Raw genomic sequence first — 18,466 nt, 5'->3', positions numbered from 1 at the left:
AAACTACATGGCATTAGCAAAGCAATTGAAGGCATTCTCCTGCACGGTGGGTAAGTGCCCTTCTCGATATGTAGGAATAGGATATCGGCCATTCATGCCGATTGTCTGAGAATATAAACAGATCCTGTGTAATTGTTTGTCTTGCATTTTAATTAACTTCATTTTAATATTATAATAATATATTACGTTAAATTTAAAGAATAAGACAAAATTATAAGATTTATAAGATATCTGGGGATATTTAAATGTAAAATGGTCCAGCATTTGTTGCATGGATTGGGGAAAATCCAGAAAAATTCAATCAGACAAACAAAATAGTTAGTTACGCCCATTCATCTGCAAATAAATGCAAAAATATTATTCACAAGACAAGACATTTAAAATAGAGTTTGTATTTGTAGAATTAGACGAATATGAACTGATAACATTTTGTAATCATTACAGAGTACTCGAAACTTTGATAGCAACGAAGAGCAAATAAAGTATTTCTTTTGCACAGATTTCAATCTGCTTTGATAAATCGGATATTAAGGAGACCACACACAAGATCTATATTCCAGAATTGGACGTACAAGAGAAGTGAAACGTATAATGGTAGTATTAGGGTCAAAAGATTCCTTTGACCAACGCTTAATAAAACCAAGAACTTGAAAGGATTTATTGACAGTGATTTTAATATGACTATCGAATTTTATTTTGTAGTCAAGAAGTAAACCCAAATCATTTACCTCATTCGGTCTATCAGGTAGCATCCCATACTAGAGGTGACCTACGATAAAATGACATGACCTCACACTTAAATCAGTTCAAAAGGAATAAAATCATTTTTCTCATTTTAATAATGACAGAAAAGAAAGTAAGTCCGCCTGCAGTAAGCAATGAGAAGATATATCACTATATGTCAGGCACAACTTGACATCATCAGCATACATTAGTATGTTAGAATACAATATAATAATAATAGTCAATCACATATGTGTAACTGCCTAGTGAGCATTTGAGCTACTATGCTCACTGTCTCCGTATGCGTTTCCGTATACCGGAGCTGAACCACCAGCTATTGGCATTAGATGATTAGTGCCAAAATTATTTGTATTATCAGATGCGATACGATATGCTGCACGAGCAGATCACCGAGATACGTACCATCGTACCATGGAACTAGTCGTCATGGACGCAGGGAAGAAGAAGAAATAGTATTTCACGCACACTTTGTTGGAGAACATCCAATATTTTTATCGTACAAAATAGACAAATGCAAGCGTTGATAAGTTATAAACATACAATTGCTTATATTAAATGAAATTATGTGCATCAAATTTACCACCTGGTACCCAGCTATTTCACCGAACAATTTCGGCATAAGCAAAGGCAGCATTGGGGGCAGTTCAGTACAACAGCAGCCCAACTTCATACCGGTGTATGTGCGTCTTTGGTTCCATGATTCACCCAAGCCGGGTTTGAAAGAGGCACGCGTCACATCAGAAGCAACACTCAAGGTGGTGTATCTCGTACGTCTGTCCACATGCGTAGCCAATGTGACTGTTGCAGTGGCATGTGATGGTGAGGTTTTTTTTTTCTATACTTATAAAAAATGAAAAGCCATCACTGAAGGAGACCCCTACGACCCCATTTTTGAACAGGATCAGTTTCTTGAGTAGACATATCTTATTATGCTTATAGCAGGAACAATCGGTCAAGAATATAGTTGAATAAATTGGCAACTTTTCGGTTTTATTAACAAAACTATTTTTAGTATTTGCCAACCATATAAAATTAAAAACGTTCAGAGCATTATATATCTAGACGATCTGAGTATTTTCAAAATAAAAATAAATAAATAAAAAATGATGCTAGAATTAAAATAAAAAACAGAGATACGAAGTTAACTAACTATTGATGCTAAAGTCTCTTTCAATGCGTTAAAATAAAATAAAAGGTATTTAATGTTAGGCACAGCAAATTAAACTGTCTAGCGGAATTACCAATCAGCAATTTTTCCTGATCCAAATCGATGTTACTTAAATCAAGTAGTGTAGAACTTCCCATGGGTTATCATATGCATTTACTCAAGGTTTTTTTTTTGAGCAGTAATAAAATGAATTCACATTGCATTTAGTATGTAGATTGACAGTAAATTGGATGAATGACTTATGTCCCTTATACAAGACACCATCACTGAAGGAACTGACTCGCATGGGCCCATTTGTGTTGTACCCTCATTTGGGAAGTTATGCAATATGCGAGCGAGAGTATAACACCAACTATATGTGTATGTAGATATCGATACAAAAATGTAAGATATGTATGAGATTTTTATATTACCCAAAAGCAATCAGCACCCTTAAAAATGAATTTTATTTATTTATTTATTAATTATAAATTTATTATAAATATTGCTTTCCATACATGACATATGCCATACCGAAACATTTAAGATTATACACGAGCGAATCTTTGATAGCCTGCCAGAGTTGGCGCAATTCATACGCATAACATACTCCATCTGCGATATGGTTTCACGACGTAATCCGCAGTTATTCAATTTTCGACTTGACCCGACCTGCAATTGTATCCAGGTGAACTGTAAATGCAGGGATAGGAATAAGCACAGAGAGACGAGAGCAGAAAGAAACGCGAACTGGTCACCGTTACTAAACGACGAGTAGACACTGAGAGCACAAAGAGAGAATGGTGATGACGTCCGCGATTATTCGGTATGTATAGTGATGTGAATACGTTATGATTTAAGAATCCCCATAATAATATTAATAAACAAATATAATAGTAAACGTCGTTTCTGAATTATTTTGCTGCTGGTGAATACCAGTGACCCACATAAATGTAGATATTATGGTATGTAGCTTATTTAATAATTGTAAGGTATGGCCCAGCGATATACATTGACATTTTTGTTCTACTCAAATCAGAAGAAGGCAAACTGAGAAGTTATTAAAAGAAAATAGATCGAACCCTTTCCGAAAGCCCCCCGATAGGCTTGCTCACCTCTGTAATCTCACACACACTTTCTCAAGGGCATGCTATAATGCCTTTAATTCGGCTTGTTCCATCAGTAGACCCACGCCCAAAAGGAAACCCCCTGGTGGCCACCACAATGGTGGCTTTTCAATGCTTTGGAATGATGGTCTCAATATAAGGCTGGTTTGGCGGGATACAAAAAAGCCACCAGTCAGAAAGGAAATCATTGAGAGGCCTTTGCTCAGATATAAAATCAACTAATGAGGCTGTGGGGCTGGGAAGAGTTCTGTCAAAACCACTACTAGGTTATCTCAAAAGAAATGACAATGCGTCTTCGGTCTCCATCCTAACCTTCAGCCTCCCGGAACCCTGCAGTGATTTTCAGGTGGAGCTACTAGCTATAATAACTAAAAAGGTTCAAAGTCAACATATATAATGATAGCCAAGCGGCAATCAATTCCATTAGTGGAATATCGTTAGATTCGATATCGGTAACATGTAACACACGTTATCAAGCTATTGAAGGCTGAAAAGTTAGCTAGAAAAGGAACTCTGTTACTTACGGATAAGGAAGATATATGCATGCCTCAGATATATGCATATCAGTACGAAACACAGCAGATGATCTGTAGTAATCCGTGCTATAACAGGACACTGGTTAGTTGGTGCCTTGGTTGGTGCACATAGCCTCCATGTGCCGTATAATGACTTCTGCAGAAGATGAAGAGAAGAAGAAGAAGAATAATCTCTGGAACACTTCTCCTGCTTCTCCCCTGCACTTGCCAGGAAGCCACTTGCCACCCTGTCGGTCCCTTCCTAGTTAATCTATCAATGTGACACGTGACCGGCCAAGATTGCGGAATTTATAAACGTAACGGGTTAGTCTAATATTTGATCTTAATACTATATGAGTGTAGGAGAAATCTGAGATAGATCCAACACGATATCACAACAGACCAAGCATGGCCTATATGTTTCGACCTTACAGGTTGATCCATTAGTAAAATGTATTAACGGCAAAATTTGCAACAAACAGATTCTCAAGTAGGGCAAATTGCAAATTTTCGAAAAACAGCGTATGAACTGTGGCATAATGAGAATACTGTTTTCAAAAATCCCAAGGTATTTGGTTCAACCGTTTATGCACTTCATAAAGTACATACATGTCGGGTATAAACCAAATGTTTTCAAATGGTGGATTGTAGAATTGAGGAAATTGATGACTCCTTATGATGTAGTGGACGAAACAACTATTTTCTGAGTAGACAATACGAGATATAGAAGTGTCAAATCGCCAAAAAGTGACTGCATGAAACATCTCATTTTTCGGGTACTCCAGCGAACGCAGGTAATTAGCAACGAGATGTTCTGGAGCGGTACGGACTAGGACTTACGTACGGTCTTTTTCTACCAGGTCCTAAACGGTTAAGAATGTGTGCGAAGAGAGTAGCAACATTGCTAGTGGATCACGCAGATGGTGATATAGAGATTAAAGAAATAATAATAATAATAATAATATGTTATAATAAAAGCTCGACCTAAATCTTCTCATATAAAAAATGTTTAGTGAATTCTCATTCATATTTCAATAGTAAAGGTGTTGACCTACGAAGAAATTAAGCAAGAAGAAGAAAGTAATTCAAGATGTATTAGATTCTCATTTCGAAAACGAAATTTAATTTTGAATGAGATGGTCAATACAAAGACCAGATGACTAACGCATAGTTGATTGCAAATGCGTTTTTACTGTAAAACAGGATGTATTTGATATCTTAGTAAAATATATGGAAAATTTGATGGACTATTATAAGGATGTGCACTACAATATAGTACACAGTTTCGTCTACATTCTTTGTAACAACTGCGTGCAAATGCTTTATTTTTGAACAATGAGTTTTTAAGCCATTTGTACAAATTTAAAATTTAGAAGATTTTTAATTTTTTGCTATGAACACTAAAAAGCATCTCAACCAATGAATATTCAAATGTACATGTTTAAAAATCTACGAGTACTTACTCCCTATGCATATGGACTAAGTCACTTAAACTTATATGTACATCCATGTGTATTTTTCGATTTTTTTATTCATTGTATTAATTTAAATTAAGTCAATTGTGATCTGTAAAAAATTGTATAATATATATGTTAAATTGATATGCTCATGGTTCTTGCACACATTCATTATTTTGTGATACTGTATCTATATCCATATTTACACATCAGCCGAAACAGTTTTATTTTTAATGCTTATCACATGTACAGAAAACAAGTAGATAGAAATAATGAGTAAGGGTAACGCGCACGTTTTGGTGCAAGATGGCGGCACTCTTTTGATTTTGTTTTTTATTATTGTCGCAGTTGCTGTTGTTGTATGGTTTACATAAATACGTTTAATGTTTAATGAGAAGAAAATTGAATCGTAGGCTATTTACAGTTGCTGGCAAACAAACACGTCATTCTGGTCGTCGTCACAGGCGCTGTATTAGTGTGCCGAAAGTAAAGTTAAATTAATTAAGACTTGCGATGCATTGGTTACAGAAAATGAATCGATCTTACCTCACGACTTGGCTGCCGCCTGTCGCTTGGCCACAATTTTGCCCTGGTCACGACTGTTTATGACCTCCGCATGGAAGCCGGTCTCCCAATCAGCGTAGTATTTCACGGTACGCACGTTGCCATCGGGCTCGACCAGAGAATATTCGCCCTTGACCACATCGCCATCGCGTTCCTCGCGCTGATGCTTATTATCGCCAGTATGAGGATCATTTACTGCATATTCAAAAGCGTAGCGTGGATGAGCATCCTGTAGAAAAAAAGGAAACCATTATTTAAATAAGGGGACCAAAAACGCAAGTAAATATTAGCTTACGAAGTGCTCAAGATGCTTTTCTGGCAACACCTTTAAGAGCGCGTGCTGTGGCACTGGTGCAGACTTCAAGTAGGCTGCGGGCGTTAGCGGGGCATGGTCGCTTAGTGCAGACACGCTTGGTGCATAGCGATTGAAGCCAGCGCCAAAGGGACCAATGCCGTGCCCATGGCTGTAGTCAGCGAGTGGAGCGCCCAGATGCGTCAATCCACCACCAGCAGCAGCAGCATGGGACAGCGCTCCATGATAGCTGAGTGCAGGCGAGACGGCAGCATGGCCAAGCGATATAGCACCGTAGTATAGGCCATCATGTCCGCCGGCTGGACCCAAGGCTAGTTTACCTAAGAAATAATTATAAAATGTTATTATTATGACTTAAGTGTTTTTCGTTGAGGTACTCTTAATTTTATGGGATCGATAATGCTGTTAAAAAAAATAGATTATAAGGTGTTGAAACTGTGGGCTTACTATAAAGTTTTAAGCACACTTCAAAATGCTTAAGTGAATTGTTTCTTCTATGTACGTAAATGACAATTATACGAGTACGTTCACACCGATTATTTTGGTTTTGTGATTTGAAGGTGGAGACTTCCACTTTGGAATATATTCTCCTTCAAACTATGAAAATCAGTTCCCCACGCTTACTGTCTGTTGCCAGTTCACCAGTGAACTCTTCCCAAGACGGATATAATATTTCTCGGCTACACAAATTTACGTCTCTCCAAATATCACACAGTTTTCAATGCGGAGGCATCGAATTTTGAAAGGTATCTATTGTTCCCAACCTTTTCTAAAAGAGCCATAAATGGCACCTGTAAAATAGTTTTTCCCAGTTTAATTAACTCACCCGAATGGAATCCATAGGAATTGCTGGCGTATCCGTGGCCAGACGCTGGTGAAGTCAGCTTGGTAAGCGGTGAAGTTAACAATGCTCCACCGGTGGGTTTTGACAAATAATGAGTGGACAGTGTGCCATGTCCAGTGGATGTATAGCCCAGTCCTAAACCAAGACCCAACTTGCCAGCATGACCGGTGGCAATAGTAGCTATCGCTGGCTTGGATACATACTGATGCGATACGGCGCCATGTCCAGTGCTGGCGTATCCCGAGCCGATGGCAGTACCTGTGGCGATGTGACCCACGCCTGGTGCGGCATATGTGGCAGTTGCGACGTTGGCAATCGCTGGTTTGGACACATATTGAAGGGAATCTGCACCACTTATAGATCCGCCATAGCCAGTGGCTACTTTTGCAATTACTGGAGCGGCAACAACAGCTGGAGCAGCGGGCAAATAGGTTTTAGAGAGTGTTGCTCCATAGCTAGCCACAGCAGGAGCAGCGTAGCTGGCGATTTTTGTAACAGCTGGAGCTGCTGCATAGTTGACCAACGCGGGCTTGGAGACATACTGATGAGAGACAGCACCATGACCAGATCCTCCATAACTGGTGGCCACCTTAGTAATTGTAGGAGCTGATGAGTACGTGGATATTGCAGGAGCTGCATAGCTGGCAATCGCTGGAGCAGCTGCAATTGTGGCCACAGCAGGCTTCGAGACATATTGATGGGAAACAGCACCATGACCAGATCCTCCATAACTGGTGGATACCTTAGTGATGGTTGGTGCTGCTGAGTATGTGGATATTGCAGGACTTGCATAGCTGGGAAACTTTGAGATTGCTGGTCCTGATGAATAGCTGGCAATCGCTGGAGCAGCTGCAATTGTGGCCACAGCAGGCTTTGAAACATATTGATGGGAAACAGCACCATGACCAGATCCCCCATAACTGGTGGCTACCTTAGTGATGGTTGGTGCTGCTGAGTAGGTTGATATTGCAGGAGCTGCATAGCTGGCAATCTTTGAGATTGCTGGTCCCGTTGAATAGCTGGCAATCGCTGGAGCAGCTGCAATTGTGGCCACAGCAGGCTTCGAGACATATTGATGGGAAACAGCACCATGACCAGATCCCCCATAACTGGTGGATACCTTAGTGATGGTTGGTGCCGATGAGTATGTGGATATTGCAGGAGCTGCATAGTTGGCAATCTTTGAGATTGCTGGTCCCGTTGAATAGCTGGCAATCGCTGGAGCAGCTGCAATTGTGGCCACAGCAGGCTTCGAGACATATTGATGGGAAACAGCACCATGTCCCGAGCTGCCGTAGGTTGTGGACACTTTAGTAAGTGCAGCTCCAGTGGAATACGCGGCTACAGTTGGTGACACATAGCTGGCGACCTTGGCGATGGCAGGCGCTGCATCAGGATATGCTGCAACGATTGGCTTTGAAATGTATTGATGGGATACATCAGCAGCTTGACTGTAAGTGGTGGCCACTTTGGTGAGTGCCGGAGATGTCGAGTATGTGCTTAAGGCTGGAGCAGCATAGCTGGCAATCTTAGTAACAGGTGACGCTCCTGCATAGGTGGCCAATACCGGCTTTGATATATACTGATGGGAGACAGCTCCATGTCCAGGGCTTCCATAGTTTGTGGCTAATTTGGCGATGGTAGGAGCATAGCCGGCAATCTTTGAGATTGCTGGACCCGTTGAATATGTGGTTACAGGGGGCGCTGCATAGGTGACCACCTTAGCTAACTGTGGAGCAGCAGCAATTGTAGCCACAGCAGGCTTGGAAACATATTGATGGGAAACAGCCCCATGTCCAGATCCGCCATAGCTGGTGGCTACTTTTGCAATGACTGGAGCAGCAACGACAGCTGGCGCAGCGGGCAAATAGGTCTTAGAGAGCGTTGCTCCATAGCTAGCCACAGCAGGAGCAGCGTAGCTGGCGATTTTTGTAACAGCTGGAGCTGCTGCATAGTTGACCAACGCGGGCTTGGAGACATACTGATGAGAGACAGCACCATGACCAGATCCTCCATAACTGGTGGCCACCTTAGTAATTGTAGGAGCTGATGAGTAAGTGGATATTGCAGGAGCTGCATAGCTGGCAATCGCTGGAGCAGCTGCAATTGTGGCCACAGCAGGCTTCGAGACATATTGATGGGAAACAGCACCATGACCAGATCCTCCATAACTGGTGGATACCTTAGTGATGGTTGGTGCTGCTGAGTATGTGGATATTGCAGGACCTGCATAGCTGGCAATCGCTGGAGCAGCTGCAATTGTGGCCACAGCAGGCTTCGAGACATATTGATGGGAAACAGCACCATGACCAGATCCTCCATAGCTGGTGGCTACCTTAGTGATGGTTGGTGCTGCTGAGTATGTGGATATTGCAGGACCTGCATAGCTGGCAAACTTTGAGATTGCTGGTCCTGATGAATAGCTGGCAATCGCTGGAGCAGCTGCAATTGTGGCCACAGCAGGCTTTGAAACATATTGATGGGAAACAGCACCATGACCAGATCCCCCATAACTGGTGGCCACCTTAGTAATTGTAGGAGCTGCTGAGTACGTGGATATTGCAGGAGCTGCATAGCTGGCAATCGCTGGAGCAGCTGCAATTGTGGCCACAGCAGGCTTTGAAACATATTGATGGGAAACAGCACCATGACCAGATCCTCCATAGCTGGTGGCTACCTTAGTGATGGTTGGTGCTGCTGAGTATGTGGATATTGCAGGACCTGCATAGCTGGCAAACTTTGAGATTGCTGGTCCTGATGAATAGCTGGCAATCGCTGGAGCAGCTGCAATTGTGGCCACAGCAGGCTTTGAAACATATTGATGGGAAACAGCACCATGACCAGATCCTCCATAACTGGTGGCCACCTTAGTAATTGTAGGAGCTGCTGAGTACGTGGATATTGCAGGAGCTGCATAGCTGGCAATCGCTGGAGCAGCTGCAATTGTGGCCACAGCAGGCTTTGAAACATATTGATGGGAAACAGCACCATGACCAGATCCTCCATAACTGGTGGCCACCTTAGTAATTGTAGGAGCTGCTGAGTACGTGGATATTGCAGGAGCTGCATAGCTGGCAATCGCTGGAGCAGCTGCAATTGTGGCCACAGCAGGCTTTGAAACATATTGATGGGAAACAGCACCATGACCAGATCCCCCATAACTGGTGGCCACTTTAGTGATGGTTGGTGCCGCTGAGTATGTAGATATTGCAGGAGCTGCATAGCTGGCAATCTTTGAGATTGCTGGACCTGATGAATAGCTGGCAATGGCTGGAGCAGCTGCAATTGTGGCCACAGCAGGCTTTGAAACATATTGATGGGAAACAGCATTATGACCAGATCCCCCATAACTGGTGGATACCTTAGTGATGGTTGGTGCTGCTGAGTAGGTTGATATTGCAGGAGCTGCATAGCTGGCAATCTTTGAGATTGCTGGCCCTGATGAATAACTGGCAATCGCTGGAGCAGCTGCAACTGTGGCCACAGCAGGCTTTGAGACATATTGATGGGAAACAGCACCATGACCAGATCCCCCATAACTGGTGGCTACCTTAGTGATGGTTGGTGCTGCTGAGTAGGTTGATATTGCAGGAGCTGCGTAACTGGCAATCTTTGAGATTGCTGGCCCTGATGAATAGCTGACAATCGCTGGAGCAGCTGCAATTGTGGCCACAGCAGGCTTCGAGACATATTGATGGGAAACTGCACCATGTCCTGAGCTGCTGTAGCTTGCGGTAGGAGCAACGGAATACGTTGATATGGCAGGAGTAACGTAACTGGCAACTTTAGGAATCGCAGGACCTGCTGAATAGGCAGCGACAATGGGCTTTGAAATAAACTGATGTGAAACATCCTCGGCTTGACTATAAGTAGCAACCTTGCCAATTGCGATTGATGGCGCAGCATAGCTGGATATTTTAGTGATAGCAGGCGCCGAGGAGTAAGTGTTTATAGTAGGAGCTGAGTAGCTGACAGTCTTAGTAACTGCTGGAGCAGCTCCATAGCTGACTAGCGCGGGCTTGGAAACATACTGATGGGAGACAGCACCGGAACCACTTGCCTTATAGCTGCCGGTTGTCAGCTTGGTAATGGCCGGAGCTGTCGCGTAAGTAGACAGTGCAGGAGGTGCATAGGCAGATGATGAGATATATGGAGCTGGCAAGTAGGTTTTGGACAGTGCTGGTGCATAGTTGGCTGAATAACCTGTGCTATGTGAAGAAAATAGCGATGATGTGGAGGTAAGAGCAGGTGCAGCATAAGATGCTACTTTGGCAATGACGGGTGCTCCATACGAAATCGAGGGTGAGTAGGTGCCAATCTTTGCTAGGCTCGGTGCTGCCTGAACGTGACTATAGGCCGGTGAGCTGTAGGTCTCCACTTTGGAGTAGCCTGGCGTCGCCTTGGAGAATGTATAGCCGGGAGAAGTGTAGGTTTCCACATTCGTGGTCACTGGTGAGGCATAGTAAGCTCCACTGGAGGCGGCAGGCGATGTGTAAGTAGCCAGCTTGGAAATACCAGGAGTGGAGTGGCTGTAGGAGTAGCCTGGTGAGGCATAGGTGGATACCTTGGTGAGAGCCGGCGAAGGCCGCAGATAACTTTCCAGCTTGGGAGCTGTCAGTGTAGTCTTAGTTAGTGCCGGCGAAACCAAATTCTTTAGCTCAATACCGGAGGGCACCACAGTCGCATACTTGGCAGCTGGAGATTTATCTGCGTAGGTTATGCCGTGTCCCTCATATTCCGTTGCGGACGTAAATATAGTCTTCTGTATTGGCTCAACATACTTGTTAATCTGGGTCAGACCTCCTTGAGAGTGACCCGCATATCCCGCAGTCGACTCATAGGAAGCAGCACCGCTTCCAACAGATGTGTGCAGCAATTTGCCATTTTCCGAGTAGCTGGAAATCGCTGGCGACTGACTGTACCTTGTGACTCCAGGCGTTATGGAGAACTTGACTTCGGCTGGTGGCGGTGCATAGGAATAGCCAGTGTCGCCACCCGTATGTATACAAGGTACGATCGCTGGTGCTGCTGTTGGTGTGGGATCTGCCAGTACTGAGCTGGCCAGAAGGCTTATTAGAGCAATAAGATGAAACTGATGATTCAAAATAATAATAGAAAATAGAGAGTGTGGAATTAAAATGGAGAATATCTGGAAGGTCTTAAATGATGCATATATAAATAATGGCTTGTGTTCCACCCCAAGGTGCGTCTTATTTTCTGCAGCTGCTGTGCAGGTTGGTCGGGACGAGCGATTTTTTTTTTGACTGTTGCTTGTGCTTATATAAATTTTATTTGCTTAGTTGCAATTGAAGATTGTAGAATGTGCGTCAAATATAAAAAAACAGAGGACAGACAAAAATATCGGCCATATATATATAGCTGCATTTTTTTCTAACCTTTTGCGTGAATTTTAATAGGTTGGCGTAATGAGCTAAACCAGGCATAATTTATTTTTCGCTCCTAGCTAAAATATTTACAGGTGATGCGTTTTAACTTGCTTTGACGTGTGAGACACATTTGAAACTAATTTTCTTTTGTACTAATAAGCTAAGTAATGCTTAACCTAACTCTGGTATACGCCTTCGTAGGTGTAAGTACATGTTAAATTATGTAAGGCTTGAAGTGGCTTGTTTTTCTACGGAGTGTTACAAATATCCAAATGTAACGGTTTCATTTCTTTTTGTTTATTTTATGTTCACATATTAAAAGTTTTTCCATAGAAAAGATTGCAGTGTAGAATACTTGCTTGCTGCTATGTAGTTTGATTAATATGAAAATGCGTTTTAGTTAACAGAGTCTTTGGTCATTCTCCGATCATGATTAAATTTGTACAGTTGTTTTGCATTGCTATCAAAAATCTGTTCTGATAGATTTAAACCAAAAAAAAATGGGAATTTACAGAATAAATGAAATAAACTTGATATTTCAAATAACAAAAAATTTTGATCATACCGTGTGCTCCCACAAACAAATTTACAGCTAGGCGGAAATGGCGAAATCGCCTCGCCTTTTTATGCTGATTGGGAATAAATATATTTTATATGCTGCTGTCTGCTTCTTACATAAGTTTGTGTACAGTTATGGGCGTAGCCAGGGAGAGGCAAATTTTGTAAAAAGGAGGCCGATTTGTAATTTTGTTTGAATATTTCATTACAAGTTCGGTACCTGGCTACGCCCATGCGCACATAGTATAACAAATTTTCAATCTGAAAGTAACATACATATGTATATATGTACGTTTTCTGCTTCTGTTCAGTTACAGAGTGAAAAAATAAATTCGCATGTCAAAACACCAAATTTTTCCCGTATTGGTAACTATTTCCTGGGTAGTCGGCATATACCAAATACAAACCTTGATAACAAAAGTAAAATTAGCTAATTTAATTTGTTCTAATTAGCTAATTTAATTTCTCTAATAGACAAGGAATTTGCATTCGTTGTTTATATACAAACATTATATGTTTGAAATACAATTGTTGAGCCCCTTCTTGTTCTATGTTATTGTTTCAACTGCTCAATACCATGTATGAAGGTACACTCAAAGCATGAGGGTTCGCCTAGTTGAGCACTCCTGGCCAATACATTTAATGGCTTATATTTAATGTTCATAAATAAGATTTTTTGAATTGAAGTATAACGTATCTCAGGATCGGTTATTCAAACTGTTTTTATTTAAATAATTGCTATAATCCAATAATCATTACTTTTACGTTACTTGTAGAACCCACCTTCATATTTTCACTGATACCGCACACTAAGTTGAAGTTGTCAATAAACGTTATAATAATATAGTTGAGCGCACTATATTATTGTAAACTGTTATAGCATTCACAGTTTATAAATAATGCACAAAAATGCTCGTAATCCTTGTTGTAATCGAACGCTTAACGATGAATATCCTTTGAATATGCGTATACTTAATTTCGTTTGATTCGTATTTCGAACTTTCGGCACACGGCACACGCAACGCTCGCTCGATGTAGAGCAACGCGGCTGACTGTTGGCCAGCCCGACCCTATAATCGCTTATATACGTTCGGTCAGTTTTGGCTCACACGCATGCGCAGCAGCCACGCACCAGTTTAGCGACAGAAAAATCAGCAGCAAACAAAAAAAACCATAACAACAACATCAATAAAAAAAAATCAAATGGTAAAGTGAGCAGAAATCGCCAGCAAAAATATTGAAGTTTGGTAAAGCGAAGTCAAGTCAAGTCAGAGCTCAAAAGCTGCGACTGACTGCCTGAAGAAAAATTGATGACTGTTCGGCTGCGTAGTTGCAGTTTGCAGTTGGCAGTTGGCAGTTGGTTTAGTTCTCTTTGTTTTGGGGTTCTCTCGCAGTGCAGCAAGCAACCTGCATCGTCTATTTGAGGCCCCACCTTCGCGCTGATCTGGCTCAGGCATTTTATTAGATCATAGTAAACGCCTCGGCTCGAAATCGGCTCAAAATTGCGCGTGGTGCGTTTCTGCTCAGTTCTCTCGGTGGCTGCTGCGCCTGTTGCATTGTTGGCCAGGTTTTTTGCTTGTTTTTTTTATTTTGCATATGCTTTTAAAGCGACTTAATTTGATTTAGATTTTAATCGCGACCGTTGCGTGTTGCTGTGGCAAAAATGTAGCTTTGAAATTCATACGCAATTTGTTCGAAGAAAAAAAAAATGAATAAAAGAAAAAAAATTACAAAATTGTGGTATTACTGTCGCCATCAATAAATTTTGTCTCTGTCTGTGCGTGCCTGGGGCCTTGATTGTGCATTAGTTAGATAAAAGGCGCCATATACTTTATGAAAACACACACACATAAGAATATTCACCATATACACAGACAGAATACCATACATGTACCCAACTAATAGAATAACCTGCGATATGACCAAGTGTTGACTTGTTAGCAATTAAGGTCACTTTGTGTCGTTGCGATTTAAAACGCGCACAATTCGCTTGCGGGTGTGTTCGATGACTGTTGGCTGGATATTGTCTTGGAGCGACCGAGAAAATGGTGTTATCCCCAGTAAATAGACCGTATAGACAGTTCTGATGGATAACTTTGTGCATTTTTATTGATCATATGTAAACCAATCAATTCATAAGCAATAAAAAATTCGCATAAAATAAATTCAACAAATATTCTGTGAAAATGTATTTAATCAAGTTTTACTAAAGATAAAAATGAGCATATTTTGTAATTATAACTTGGTGATTCTCGACCCGTCCTAGTAAAAGAAAAAATATAATAATGTGATTATTTATTATGATTTTTACTGGTATTAAAATTCCATAATTTTCAAATTGTGAAGCGTTGGTTTATTTCATCCAAATCCATGCCATTATCAATATTATCAGGTACATCAGCTATTTTGTGTTTCAAAAATATACCACAATTTTTAACTTTAATTAAACAAATATTTTCATAATATTTTTATTACAAATCATTAAAATCACAGAGATATCAGTTGTTAAAGTCAGGATATAAGAACTGTCATTTGTTAGTTTGCTGGTTGAGTAATTCACTTTTTGTTGTCAAAATTCGCATACGCGTTAAAAAGGTTTTTAATTAGTTGTCGCGAAGCCGCCAAAACACATTTCAACTTCAAGCTGCCACAGTTGCCACATTTTGTCCCTGACTTGCGGTTGACACCACATGCCATGCGTATCAGTTGAAAGCGATCGAATATGAATCGATTTGAAATCGAAGCGATCTAGGCAAACAGACGGACCATAAGCAGACCACAAATTGATTGAGCTGCACACGCGTTGACATTTCAATTAGAAGTTTATACTCGGCACGGCCACACCAGGCCAATGCAGAAGGAATGCTGATTTCGCTTGGATTCGAGAGAGATAAGCGTTATGGCCCAATTAACTAATTTGTCGCATGATGTGATATTTTATCGCGCAAAAAGGAGAATAATACGCATACGCAGTGTGTGGAGTGAAAGGCTGTCGTTGGTATTGGGATTTGTTGGGCCTGTTAATTGAACATGAAACATGTTTCAGCTCTGGCTGTTTGCTTGACTCTTAGTCTATCTGTCTGACTTTTTAGCGTTTTCTTTTTTATGTTTGTTTTTTTTATATATATTTTTCGGGTTTTCGCAATTTGATTGAATTTTAATTTTTGCATTTGCAAGCCAATGCAAAAACTCTAAACTACAAACTGAAAACTACAAACTTCAACTGCAAGTCAGCTGCAATTTTAACCTACTTCGGGTGGACTGGTCGAGTTTAGTTCGTCGCGCATTTGTCACACACACGCACTGAGATCTGGCCGCGGGGCGTTACGTAATTGCCAACGGGCAACGGGCAATAGGCACTTGGCTAACAGACGGCTACAGACGACTACAGCTGGCCATGGCTAACACATACGATCAACCATTGCCTACTTAACATCATGACGAAATCCGCCTGACAACCGCTGCCAACTACTGATCCTCAGCCACCCCCTCCCAGCTGCTGTTCCACCCGCCGCACAGCATCAAATTTTAATTGAAAAATCTAGATTTCACTTAAAGTTTTCTCGTCGATTATTTTACATACCCATACCATATGCGCAGCCCAACGTTGTATCGTTTTGTGCATTTTTGTATGTATATGTTTACGTGTCTATCTAGATTGTTTGTCGCTCATTGAAAATCGAAATGCATGTTGTACACGCCGCGTACGTAAACATTTCAAAATTTGCCAGCACATATTCATAAAATTACAAATTTAATGCCGCCTGCCTTTTTGCGCAATTGACGATCTCGAATCGCGAATCTAAAAATTCAAAACCCCAATCTCGAATCTAATTCTACACGCATCGAAAATGTGAACCAGTTTTGGTTGTCTCATAGTTTTTTAAAAAGTGCAAAATCGCTATAAAAACCTCTCAAAGGCCGAACGAGTTGCGTATCTGTTTAAATGTTTGTGCTACACTGTGAGCGTGTGTGGGGCGGATAACACGTCGTATGCGTGTTATTTTGCGGTTGGCCGCTATGTCGATTAGTGCTTTTAGCCACAGGATAAGTTACCGCTGTCTGCCATTGTGGTAGCCTGAGGTAGCTAATGCTGTGTGTTAATCCAGCTTGGCATGGGAAAATGCTGTACAGAAGCACTTTTCATGATGTGAAATTTCTACCGTTCAATTATGTGAAACTACTCCAATAATATTGCTTTTGTTATGTTTTAAGGCGATCATGTAAAAGAAAAGTCACGTTTCACATTGCGTAATATTTCTGTTGGCAAAGTAAATCGATTTATCTCCAAACTAACACATTTTCGGACGTTTCGGATCTTTGGAGTATGTAAATTGTAAAATATATTCGCATATTAGGTAGAGAATATCTGGATAGTCTCTAATTACTATGAAAACTATATATAACTCAGACTATACACCTTATTATTAGTTGCATAGAATAATATTCCGACATGTACACAGCTAAGCAATCCCATAATATGTAAATTTATTACTGCAGAGAACAGCAACACAACAGATAAAAACAAAATTCGGAAAACATTACAGAAACATGAACAAATTGTGGGTAGGCAGGAAATTGCTAACAAGCTAAGGTAACAATCAGAAATGATTTCTGATATGCGTCCGTCCGTCCGTCTGTTGGCTTGTCGCCTTGCCAAACCTCCAAAAGTCAACTGAGTAGCAGCAATTGTAGACTTGCGATTATGCCATAGAGACATACCATATTTACGATTTGCGATATACGATTCACGTAGACAACCATAAATTAACACCAGGCCATTTGGCAGGCGCGGGCATTAATTATTCCAAGCCGTCATGTAGAAACCGAAAATCATGCGATTTGGCAACGGGTATGCAGTGGAATTTTTTAAATTGTCTCACATTTGCTTAGCTAGCTAATTGATCAGTTGAATTGACATTCTCTCCACTCTTGGCTGCAATCTCCAAATCCTTAATAGGTGTGCGTGTCGGCCGAGCTGAACTGCTTTTCTAGTCAGCAAACCGGATCTAAGTCTCAAGAGTCAATACTGAGTCATACTTCAACAGCAGCCGTTCCACTGTTCAATGTCGCCTCGTCGCAGGCGGCGCCTAATCTAGAATATTATAAATTATTTAATTGGGAGCGTAGGCAACGCCTCTGCACCATAGTTGTTTCAGAGATCTCAGAACTGAGAATTTGTTGCATTCAATTGACTTTTAGACATTTCTCACGCGTCCAAGAGCGCGTTAAGTGATTTTTTTTATACATTTGCACATCAATTGTGGATCAACGTTTTTTTTAAATTGAGTAACTGGTTGACTCCAAATCACGGCTTAGAATGCTGTTCTCGATTGGATCGATTGGTGGATGTGGGATCCATTTGCATATTCAGTACATATATATGTAAATATTTTTGCACATACATATATATATTTGCAATCAGTTTTGAAAAGTGTAACGTGGATGGCATTTGACACGCCACATCGACAGATATAGCCTAACATACTCGTACCTTTGTGATTCTACATTTTTTGCATAAACGCAATAAAACGCACTTTGGCATAGTCAAGTTGATCATTTGAGAGTAGAAACCCAGTCAATGCCAAAGTAACCAAAGTTGACAAAAAGTACTTTTAATTAGAATATGTACTTGGTACGGATTCGTGCGACCATGCATTCGCTTAGCCGCATATCTGGCTGTCTATTCAAACTCGTTATCCGAGATTAAGTTAATTGGATTAGCCACCAGTTAGCTGCGTAGAAGCCATCGCAGGTGGGCAGGGGCAGTTGGTGCAACTGTAACTGCAGCAGCGTTTCGCATTCAAATG

At 41.1% G+C, this 18,466-nt stretch overlaps 1 protein-coding gene across 1 annotated transcript; it reads right to left on the bottom strand.

The window, feature by feature from the left end:
• Positions 1-5,119: 5,119 nt before the first annotated feature.
• On the bottom strand, positions 5,120-13,484 carry LOC6557898 (signaling mucin HKR1). The gene is made up of 5 exons (XM_043215801.1): positions 13,440-13,484; positions 6,694-11,803; positions 5,850-6,187; positions 5,537-5,783; positions 5,120-5,457 (listed from the first exon to the last, which is right to left on the bottom strand). Exons 1-4 carry the CDS (start codon positions 13,443-13,445, stop codon positions 5,538-5,540), a joined length of 5,700 nt encoding a protein of 1,899 aa, XP_043071736.1. The 5' UTR covers positions 13,446-13,484; the 3' UTR covers positions 5,120-5,457; position 5,537.
• Between the last annotated feature and the right edge of the window lie 4,982 nt (positions 13,485-18,466).

The sequence above is a fragment of the Drosophila grimshawi genome, unplaced genomic scaffold, assembly GCF_018153295.1.
Source record: "Drosophila grimshawi isolate 15287-2541.00 unplaced genomic scaffold, ASM1815329v1 contig_78, whole genome shotgun sequence".
NCBI classification, from domain to species: Eukaryota; Metazoa; Arthropoda; class Insecta; order Diptera; family Drosophilidae; genus Drosophila; species Drosophila grimshawi.
The sequence above is the reverse complement of the archived record's forward strand: the minus strand, read 5'-3'. Positions and strand labels throughout refer to the sequence as shown.